The 12070-nt window shown below is 42.7% G+C and overlaps 1 protein-coding gene across 1 annotated transcript in view; it reads right to left on the reverse strand.

Annotated features, from left to right (window-relative positions):
- Nucleotides 1-12070, reverse strand: part of phldb1b (pleckstrin homology-like domain, family B, member 1b) — a gene marked incomplete at its 5' end in the record, with an annotated part of 93219 nt that overhangs the window by 38432 nt on the left and 42717 nt on the right. The window contains 1 exon segment of the mRNA XM_083886212.1: nucleotides 6923-8419. Within this exon segment, the coding sequence (XP_083742338.1) occupies nucleotides 6923-8419 (1497 nt within the window).

Raw genomic sequence — 12070 nt, forward strand, 5'->3', positions numbered from 1 at the left:
CCCTGAGCGCTACGGTATCCTCAGCCGGTCAAATGTCGTCCTCGTCGTCTTTCTCCGTGTCAGCAGATGAGGTTCGTGAGGTGAGGGAGAGGGCGAGCTACTGCGGCCGTAGCAGACGAAGCGGAGAGAGTGGAGGCGGGACTTCCGCTACAAGTAAAGCGACGCTTGATTTGTTCTCTCGCGTTTGTCCTTACAGGCTCCCGTAGAAACATGGCGTCGTGGCAATGCAGTAGCGGCCCTCGACCATGTTATTTTACATGACTTTTTGAAACACTATGAAAATGAAACAAAGAATATTATACAGCGACTAGACAATGCAGGAGCACATAATATGTATACAAAAGTGGATTTTGGGTCATATAAACCCATAAATACTACACAGTGTCCCTTTAAGAATATGATACTGATAAACTGACGTGACAATCGTGTGGACGCGCTGGTGAATCTTGTCTGTGATTGGACGGTCATTCTGCTAAAGTCCTGAGGGCTACCGTAATGACAAGTATATGGGTGCAAAGCTCTATTTCTTTACTTTCCGGTATCCATGCATCTTCTACCGCTTTATCCTCCACATGCCAATCTCAGCTTATATAGGGCGAAAAGGAACCCAAGACATATCGCCAGTCCATAGTTCTTTGCTTAGGTAATTGTGATTTATTGAAGAAATGATCTTCCTATCGTCAAAAAAACCGATTTAATTAAAGGCCCAGTATGTAAGATTCAATGACATCTAATGATAAGACTCCTCCACTCACCACTCCCTTTACCAAGCATGCAAGTAATACATGGTGACCTTGACTCACCAGAGAGGACGTTTTGCACAGTAAGGTTCTGCTTAAAAACACGGATTCCAAAGATAGCACCCTCCGTGGAGCAAGGTCCTTACCTAAAGTACATATACAGTTTATTCTAAAACTACGGAACCCAAGTAATTTTCATTGTATATATACACTTATACAAACCTATCTATGGGTAATGTTTTCAATTTCTGCCAATAAAATGTTTAATTCGACTATTATTGTGTTTTTAAGTATATTGTGTTCTTTTTCTTTAAGTAAGTGCAGGAATAGAGACAAGATATATGTTTGTTCTTTGTCATTGCTTATGAGGAGCTTAAAAGGAGAGAAAGCTGGTGAGTGAGGAATTCTGTGTGCCACTGTGGTACTGAGCAGTTAACTGACCCCCTCTAGTGGAGAGAACATATAACTGCAGGATGTACCTACCGTAATTCCAACAGGTTGTTTGTAAATTCACAAAATATGACACATAATATCAAAGAGAGCGAGAGCAAGATACTGATGATTAATTAAAAAGTGATGCTGTAGAAACTAGACACTGGATTAGTGCAGATTTGGAGGGGCAGAGAAACAGTCCTACTGAGCTGTCTCTATCTTTCCCTGTTAAGTGTTCAACCAAAAGCACTAAAATCTGCCTCTGGATACTCCGAGAATGATTCAACACAAAGCATGCAGTACGGAGGAGTATTCATTGTTTCTTCTTCTTCCTCCTACTTTGAAATAGAGAAGACAATGCTGAAAAGATTCCTAAATAACATCCTCAGGTCAATGGGTTTGCACGGCAGCATTGTGTGTCTGTGTGTGTGTAGGTACAGGATATATTTGGCCGCCTAGGTGGCCAGGTTCGGTGTCACACAGTAGCCAGATATATTTGGCTGTGTTTCTACAAGATGCTCGTATATACGGACGGTGTTCTGTTTGACAAGTGCCATGGTATATTTGGTCTGCTAATCCTCGTGAACAGCGAAGAAGATGCAGAAGAATTAACTTTCAGTGAGTCAAACACACACTCACTTTCCTAACGTATATGTATACATACATATATATATACATATATATATATATATGTATATGTATACATATATATATACATATATATATATATGTATATATATATATATATATATGCATAATACAGCTTTGTTATAACAGTACAATAACAACATAATATACACATACATAATATACATATATGTATATGTCTATATATACATTTTACATGGACTTAATATGTTCTGGTTTCTCTATTGAATATCTTTAGTTTCTGGACGAAATGAGACACTTGAGAACATCACTTCTTTGAGGTTTAGGGAAACACTGATTGACATTTTCACTGTTTTCTGACACTGAAAATAATTATGAGTAGCACCTCCAGGACCAACACGGCCATAACACATCAAGGGAAGTAAAAGACAATAACTGGGATCAAAAGAGATGTGCTTCTGAGGAAAAGCCGTCAGTAGTTCTTTATTTAAGCAATCTATGACCTTTAGAAAAACAGCTCTCCCTCCCCACAGCGCTCAGACTCAGACAGCCAACTCCCAGGCGTCACACTGATATGTCAAGTTGGAAAATTCAGAGTGGCTTTTTTTTTTGTCATTTGCTGAAAAAGAAATGTCCGACACTGCTGGTTGCACACAACACTCTCATTTTGTGCTCTTTGATAAGAGACAAAGTCACACTGTGTTCCCTTCAAAGTAACAACAGACGCATACAAAAAGTGACCGCCCATTAAAACAATGACGTCATCTTTCCTAACGTCTCAGAAAAGATGAGTTCATCTTTTACAGACGGGTCAAAAGGACACGTGTCTGCCACAGATGAAGCGTGCTGCGACTAGCTTCATATGCCAAGTGTGTTTGGCAGAGACGGAGCGTCTGTCATATGGTCATAAGTGAAGTGAGAGGTGCCAGGTGAAACAGCTTGGATCAGATGCACAGAGGCAAAGGGTCTTCCCTGCAGACAGACCATTATGACCAGACTACAAGCTGAAGGAAATGCTGATTAAAGGGATAGTGCAGTTGTTTTTTTGTTTTTTTTTGAAGTGTGGTTGTATGTGGTATTGACACTGACTTTGCCAAGCATGTCACCATTTCTGTGAACTTGGGGTCCAGAAATCTGTCTGAACCTCCCCGAGTCCAAGAGAAATAACCAGATCCAACCAGACACAGCTTCCAACTGTCACATACGGCTGTTGCGGTAAACAACATTTTGTCATAGTAAATTTCCTTAATACGCCAGTATGGGGCCACATGTTGGTGTAGTGGTTAGCACTCTTGCCTGTGTAGCAAGAACACCCAGGCAGGTTCACGACCCCGTTGGAAGGGCCTTGGATGTTCTCCCTATGACTGTGTGGGTTTTCTCTGGGTTCTCCGTGTTATTCCTACACTCCAAAAACATGCAGATTTGGGGATTAGGCAAATTGCACACTCTAAATTGACTTGTGAGAGTGGATGGTTGTTTGTCTCTATGTGGTACTGTGATGGACCGGTGACCTGTTCAAGGTAGTCAGCTGGGATTGGCACCAGCGCCCTCTGTGATCCTCATATGGAAGATAAAGTGGTATAAGATGAACTCCACAACTCTTGTTAAACTGTAACCACTGATAACTGTTTACATAAGCCAACTGAGAATAACATCTACTGAGGATGACTTCAATAGCCTCTTTGTTGCATTCAATGTCCTGTCATAAATTGTAAATCTCTATTCTAAACAGAGACACGAGGTGAATCACTGATCAGTTTCTACTTATTATCACTTATTTTTACTCATTATACTGTACATCCCTTTATTTAATATTTACACCATTTTCAAAGAGTAGAGCATTTCAATTCAAACAGCAAGTTAACATCTTGCATCTATTACTTAGGTGAATTAACAATAACTGTCCCCGAGTCTGACAGAGGAGTGTAGCAGTGAAGCTGTGGCCTCCTGCTGCCTCTGAGCTGTGCGCTCCTGTTGATTTCACATCAGCCTCTCTTAGAACTCCTAACTTTGTGCTTTTGGTGAAGCAGTTGTGTGAATGAGTAGCAGACTGTGTGTGTGTGTGTGTGAAGTGAAGTGACGCTCTAAGGCAAGAAAAATCTGTGAGTGAGTCAACTGTGACTAATTACAGGCCCTGCAGCTCCACGCCCTGCCTCCTCAAAGAGCTGCAAGTTTCTGCACTCAGAAAAAATACAAGGACATCAGAGGCTGCGGAGGAATCCTGTCTGTGACTGGGTCTCGGGCAGCTCCCGTTTGTCCCCGCTTGTCTGCCACGTCAACTTAATATGAATGTAGTCTATGAAGGGTTTGCACTAATCTAAAGTAAATATGGTCCTTTGTGCGCCTGCTGTTGTTCTAGTCCAAAGGTTGTTGCTGCTGCTGACCTCACAGTAAGGACCTTAGGTTTCACAGACTGGAGTATGTAAAAGAGAAATATGTGCAGAAAGAACTGCTGGACAATCACTAGTGTCACATCCGAAAAGTGCTACATCAGTCTGAGAAACACTGTGTGTACGTACTTGTATTCACAACTTTGGACATAATTGTAACAGCTAGTTCTAACCAATTTAATGCTAACTGCATGAACTCAGACTCTGCTCCAAACTTAGTTTGGAACAAGCAGTTCGTATCACAGAACAATAAAGGATTTTAACATAAAATGTTCTGTACAAATAAATCCTTAATTACCTGACATTCATGATCAGTAGACTGATATGAGTATTTAATCGCATTGATGTTTTTGGCCACATCTCTCAGCCTGAGTACAACAGCTAACCATCTATGGCTGCAGTTTTTTTTGAGATGCTCTGTTAACTCTGCACACTGAAGATACAACACAGCTTCAAGTGTAAATCAGCATATGTTGTGTCTAAGAATTGCATTAAAATGATTTATGGTGCCACTGCCAATAGCAGCTTTTTTGTTACAGGTGTTTACGATAAAAGATTGTGCATGTGCATGATTTAGATTGTGTTTAATAACATCGAATGAAAGAGTGTACAGAGTGTACTACACATCATCTTTCATGTCATTTTTAATGTTTAAGACGGTTAGTGAAATTAACAGAGATGAAGTCATTGTGTGACATTTAGGGTTGAAACATTCATTTTTAATTGATCTATGCCAAATAAAAATGTAATAAGTACAGGTTAGAAACAGAAGTTCCCACCTTCACGTTCTTATCTTTGCATTAGAGAAGAATATAATAGTAGTTGATATTTTGCCAGTGTGATGTTAATTTTGTTTTAAAACAGTTAATATTTATTGACTAAAAATAATTAATGTCACAAATCAATTCATAGTTCAATCACAATTAGATAATTTACTCAAATCATTCATCTCTGGTGAGATTCTGGATTAAGTTTTGAATGACGTTAAACTGTACAGGCTCGCCAGCAATTTGTTGTGTCTCAACAAAATGACTTATCATGTCTGTCACGTTACTTTTTCTTTTTTTAATCAGACAAATTAATTTACTGTCTGGACTATAGCTCTAGGGACTATAACCAGCACTGACCAACATCTGATAATCTGAAGATAGCAGTGACGACTGCTGCTATCGTAACAAAGACAGACACAGACCAGCTATGTTGATAGACCTCAGCAGAAACCTCAGCTCACCTCACTATTAAGGGTTAAACAGTGTCAGTGTTCTGATGCAGCACTGTCAGGTAACTGTAGGAAGAACGAGAACTTGGACTGGTACATAGAGACAGTTCAGTCTGCACAACTCAACTGGCCTCTCTCAGCCGCACACTTTGTAATTACGAGCAGGGCGGACAGACGCCTCCTCACACAAACACAAACGGATATAAAGGCTTTTAAAGGACTTAGTCTCTGGAGTTTCATTTAGGCTGGCAGACGTGTTCAAGATGTCTACCGGCTGCCACTCCCTACCCCCTCTGCTGAGCATAGGAAACAACAAACAATGCGGTTGCTTTGGGCTCATCTTGGCGCCCTGAGACCGCATGTCAGCAGCAGTTCAGACGGCCCGAGTTACAGACAGTTCATGAACAGTATGTTTGGAAAAGGAGGCGCAACCAGGCCCGGACTTTATCTCAGTGGAGATAATGCAAGTGTTACACTCCCTTCCTCCAAGAGGTCACACAGACTAGAGTTGGACCAAGCCTCAAGACTATTAACATTATATCTCAAACAATGGTTTGTGTGATAACCATACTATTGAACTTCATTTATTCATTCTCAGAGTACATGTAGACATAGTTCGTTCTCACCAAGGAGTGTGAATCTCCAGGTACAATAGTATGCGAAATTGTGAAAGCACAATTGTCGGCTAGCAAGAGGCAGCCAGCGATACTGAATATATTTCTACAATGCAGCAGTGGAGCAAAAGGCTGGGTTATGATCTCTTCTGTTATATTATGTAACCTGCATAAATGTTTTGCTCATTATGAAACAGTGACAGTGGCAAATTTTACCGCATCAGTTTACCTCAGTCTGCACAATTAATGGAAAACACTGAGCTAGGTTGTCTGACCCGAGATTCTCCGTAAAATGATCCTGCATCACTTAAGAAAAAGGATGCTTTTGTCAAAATAAAATGAAATATGTCATCAAAAACATGTGCTTACTACGGACATTTACCATAAAATACTGTAATTCAACACACTTTGAGACTCCCAGTACCCCTCACAGCACAAGTATTGTCATCAATACATTATTATGAGAATCAATTATTCAAAGGTGTGGTAATGGTAAACCAAGTAAAACCAATGTGCACAGGGTAAATGAGATGTTGACTTGTGTCTTAAGCCGGTGTGGAAACTGGTCACCAATTAATTTAACTGCAAAATACATGGTTTGCACTCACAGTACATACTCACTGTTGCTGCTGTCAGCACCCATTAACATGTATGGTGAACAGGGTGGGACATTTATTGATCAATAAACAGTTGAACTTCAAAAGTCTAACTAAAAGGTTGTAGGATACTGAATAAGTTTATCCTATATTTTCTGTCCAAGTCTGAGACCTATAAAACTGAGCAAACATAGACCAGTGATAGTTTTAACTCTTTAACAGATATTAACAAAATTACAGTAATAAATTAACCCTGGGAGCAGTTCAATATAAAAGGCATTAGGTGAATTACTGTACATGGTGAAACAAGCTCCTGACTCACCAGCCTCTCCATTTCCTGCTCTCGAAGCCTCTCCTCTCTCTGTCGTCGGTGGTATTCCAGCAGCTCGTCCTCATTGTCACTAATTTCTGTGATGCTGTTCTTCCTCTCCCTCATCCCAGGGTGGGGTCTCCCTGAAGACATCTTCCTCTGTGTCCTGGGGCTGGCTGCAGGGGAAGAGCCGGGCAGGGAGCCTAGACTGTAAGCAGGAGACAGGGAATTCCCAAGGCTTGCCTTCCGTACCCCCGCACCACTACCACTGCCCTCCATCAGCATAGAGGTAGGTGATGGGCTGCGAGCTCTGATCCCCCTTCCACACATCAGCTCCTCAGATGTGGATCCAGTCTTTCGCCTGAGCCGGGGACTTTCTGGGACAAGCTTACCAAGACCTGAGGGACTATCCGGAGTCCTCAAGGTAGGCATTGTCCCAGGTAGAGCCCCTGGAAGTACTGGGACCCCTCTCCGGGCCATGGAGGGGCTAAGAGGGGGCAACTCTCTCATAGTGCTGCTCACGCCACTGCTTCCATTCAGCTCCAGGTTCCTCCTGGCCATGCGTGGGCTTTCAGGGGGCTGCAGTGAGCGTGAATGTTGCTGAAGCGGAGATCCTTGGATGACATGGACAATAGGGTCCAAAGGAGGCTGGAAGGCTCTGGTGGGTTGGGAAAGCTGCCTGGAAGGGCTAGAGGTGAGAGAGCGGTCAGCTAGTGTGGTCTGCTCTCTAAAGGGGCTGGCAGGCCTTTCCTGGAGCACTGTGGTTGTCTTGGTCCTGGGACTGGCAGGTGATGGGGACGAACACGTAGGGAATTTGGGAGTAAGTCTGGGACTACTTGGCACAATGTTTTTACTATTAAGAGATTCACTAGAGGACAGAAGCGAGGTCAGTCGAGGACTATCAAATCCATCTTGACCCATTATTCTGCGACTTGTCTTGGGGCTTGGAGGAGCCTCTGTCAAGACCTTCCTCTGAAGCCTGGGGCTTTCCTGAACCCTCTGGCCTGCTCCACCACCGCTGACATTGGGCAAAATGGTCCGTGGCTGTGGTACAGGTGGAGGGTGGGAGGAGAAATTGTAGCTCGAGGAGCGAACAGGCACTGGTGGCAGAGAAGAACTCTGGTCCTGGGGTCCTCCACTAGGAGAGGGGCTGGTAAAGCTCCCACTACTAGCTGCCGAGGGTGAGGAAAGTGGGGAAAATGGAGGTGAATTATTCTCATAGCTGGACCCCACAGACATGGCCCCAGGGCTGGTGGGAGGGGATAGTAGATACCGACCTCCTCCATTGACCATAGGTGACAGAGGCGAGTGGGGAATCACTTGGCCTCCTGAAGGCCTTTTGGACTCCAAAGAAGAAGGCTGGGGGTCATCCATGATTAGGGAGTCCATGATGTCCTGGAGGTCCTTCTCAATAGAGCTGACGATTGCACTATGCTCAGACTGGATTCGCTCTCCAGGAGCTGAGGACGACTGAGCTGGACTCGTCTGATGATTCCCATTGACCAAGCTCTCTGTTTCAAAAGGGGGAGATGACAGAGAACAAACATTAGGCTTAGTCAAAAAAACAACACCTCCTTCAAGAGAGCAACCCATTGGTGATGGGTGTCCTGAATCTAGGAGTTCTGCCAAAGAAAGTAACAACTAAGTTAAACTTAGCAGTGCAATGTAATGTCATTAAATAGGTGCAAGCCCATATTCCAATTTCTTTGTAACTTGTAACTCTCCCTCACTGTTACAACTCATAGCCAACAAAGCCAATGTCATTCTTTTTTTTCCACCAGAATAAAGAGCTTGTAATGCACAGTTCTCTTAATCTTTACCAAAAGAGTGTAATTCTGCATCATCTGTGGTTTACCCGTCTACCTGCTGGATGACCTACAGTATATGTCCATAAAGGAGATAAACAGAGTATTTTCCGACCTTTTTCAAAATTGACAGCATGTTTTCTCACAGGGTGCCCCTTGTAGACTTTATGACTTTCCATCTACTACAACTATGAGGTAATTTTGTGAACGTAAAACCATTCCATTTTATTTATGTGTGTAAAATATCTTAAGATAATTGCCAAACCGCCTGTGCTGACCTTTCCAGATATATCAAAAAATAATAAAAATGTACATTTCAAAGACTCAGTGTCTTGCCATAACCTTGCACCTACTATATCAGACATGTTCAAAAGTAAGGAAGGACACAGGCGAGGAGATGAACGAAGAGACAGTACCGTGCATTGGATAGGGATCAGGAGAAAATGTGCCTGCGTAACCCAATTACAGCAAAGACCGAAAGCAACATAGGACACAGGCCGGGTAATCTAATCTTAACAGTCTCCTTTAAATGTCAGCGTACTAGATTATTACAACAGAAACATACAGCCATGTGAGAGATTCACCAGCACGTCCTTAAGGCAAGGATCACAGCACAGATCAGGGTTTATTACTGCTAAATGAAATCTGTGTAAAAGGATCCCTTGTCTGTGTCAGTAGAAACATGAGGATAATTGCAGCATTGAGTAATTAGTGTGAACACAGAGCAAACAGAAGAATACAGTAGAGCTGTCAACTGTAGTAACATTAGATATCCTCCATATGTAGGGCTGGACGATTTTGAATACACATCTAATTGTGATTATTTTTGACAGAAATTGCGTGTGATATGATTCGTGATATCAGAGGGAATGGTAATCTTTCAATCATTATTCTCATTTTCATTGGAAACAATGTGTCAAATGATTACTGTGTGACATGTGTGCAGGTCTGTGAGAAACAAAGATCCTCTGTTCAGTCTGTAGAGTGAGATGTGCACAGACCAAGACAATAATTAATTTAAATTCAAATTTTGACACACATTTTGCAGTAGGCCGTATTGTGCTTTTCATAATATTACAATTAATCGTTCAGCCATATACATATGACAGTGGAATGGAGCTGTGCCATATATAGCATATTATACATATATACATATATAAATTTTTACGTGATAAAGAAATTGACTGGTCTGGGTAAGTGAGCAGTTTACAAAGCAACTCAAGCGTTGCACAGAAAAGATGAAGAGACTGACAGATCATATTTGAGAACTCACACATAAAACAATTTTTTTAAGTATCTTGCATCAGACATTCATGTGAACATGACTGTCCTCTGAAACAGCAAACGTGCACTCTCTTCTCCAAAAGCACTGAGCGTATGCATACAGGTAGAAAGCCACATGGATTCTGATATGACCTTTTTCACTCATGTCCCATCACATATCTGATCCAGGACCGTGTACTAAAAAATAATCATTGATGAGATTTCTGTATCCACATGGAAAAAAAAAGTCAGATCTGAATCTCATCAACAGAAAAAAAAAACTAGATGAGTCACTTCAGCCCTGTGGGCCACACAGTGGTGCACACTGTGTGGGACTAGCACGATTGGCTCACAGCAAGAAGGTTGCTGGTATGTGTCTTGGTCCGGACCTTTCTGTGTGCATGTTCCCCCTGTGCGTGGGTTTTCTCCTCTCTCCTCCCTCAAAACATGCAGAGCTTTGTGCGATAGAATGGTGACATGTCCTGGGTGTACCCTGCTATTCGCCCTATGACAGCTGGGATTGGCACCAGCAGCCCTGCGACCCTCAGGTGGAGGATAAAGCAGTAGACAATGGATTGATGGACTTCAGCCCAGTAATGTGAATGCAATCCACCAGCCAAAACCCTGCTGCTGCCAATAGGTGTAATAGATGCACTACTGATTATGTAGTTATGAGCTCAGTGGGAAAGTATGGAAATGAACTTTTCTTTTCTGTCTGCAATGATCAATAAAACACTGATGAATGTTTTATTAGATATCATAATGCACAGTGTGATCATTTATATGATATCACCCATACCATATTAGGAATAGAGCGAATAATGACAAACACAGAACAGAATAGAACTAATAGTCACTTTGTGAAAAAGAGACATCCCTATAGCAACATGGCTCCAAAAGAGAGAAGCGTCACAAATAATGCATTAGCTGTGCTTATTCAGCAGAGATGGGAGCAGCTTCCTGTCTTCTCCTTTATGATGACAGCATGACCACAATCAAACTCAAGACATTTCCATGGGCTTTTATGCAGCACTATCGTCTAAAGGCTGTCACTGTCAGACACGTCATCTGTTGAGCTATGCATTAATGTCGACGTCACTTCGTTTCTCAGTGACAACAACCACAGCAGCTAGACTGTAGTATGCATGCATGAGGGGTCAAAAACGAAGGGGGGTGGTGACAAAAATAAATGCATCCGTTCGCTGAGGGAAAGCCCGTGCAATGATGTCATTGGATACAGACCATCTCGCCGAGTACATCACGCCAAACTTCATTTAAAAAAAATGGCATTTTATTGTCAGCTTGCGTTTACTGGTGGAACTGTGAGTCTGACACGAAGCTACTTTCAGAGATGTCACTACACGCAAGGTTCTCTACAATTCGGCATCAATGTCATCATTAATAAGCGCGTTTAGAGTACACATTCGCGATGGTTTTGGTGCTACGGGCTGTATTTTCCTCTATGATATTGTGACCCCAGTAAACTAAATATATATGTTGTTCCATTGATGGCATGAAACCCTTCACGCGTTGTGGACCTTCCAGGAAAAAAACGAGCGAACATTACGCCACAGAGAGTGGACTGTGATGTGGCAAGTGGCCGGTGCCTCTCACTCCTCTCGCCCAAAGCTCAGACATGAAGCGGTAGGGTTACTCACATGAAGGAATAAAAACTGCGACCCGGTCAGTGTCAGTGCGGTTCACTTGCTGTGTTTGACATACACATTGAGGCCCACATCCTCCGGACACCGGCAGCAGCAGAGCAGCGGTTACGCGCCTGGCTCCGTACACACACACACACACACACCGTGACGCCGAGGGAGACTTGGAGATTCACCGCCGAGGCTGATATTTCAGCCGGGGCTTTGGATGCTAGGTACTGCCGCTGCTTTCAGCAGCTGGTGTCATGTTACACAAAACACAACACCGCTCTTCCGGTCATGTCCTTCAAAATTAAGCGTCAGTGTAGTGAATGGGGATGCTGAAAAATACCTCTGTGAACGTGCCGTCAGTCATTGTCAACGAGCAGACAGGAACATAATACGGTTTATTATAGTGTCCCTCTCAGTATGAATTTCACTGCCAAGTATTA

Source organism: Microchirus variegatus (genome assembly GCF_963457635.1).
Source record: "Microchirus variegatus genome assembly, chromosome: 3".
NCBI lineage: Eukaryota > Metazoa > Chordata > Actinopteri > Pleuronectiformes > Soleidae > Microchirus > Microchirus variegatus.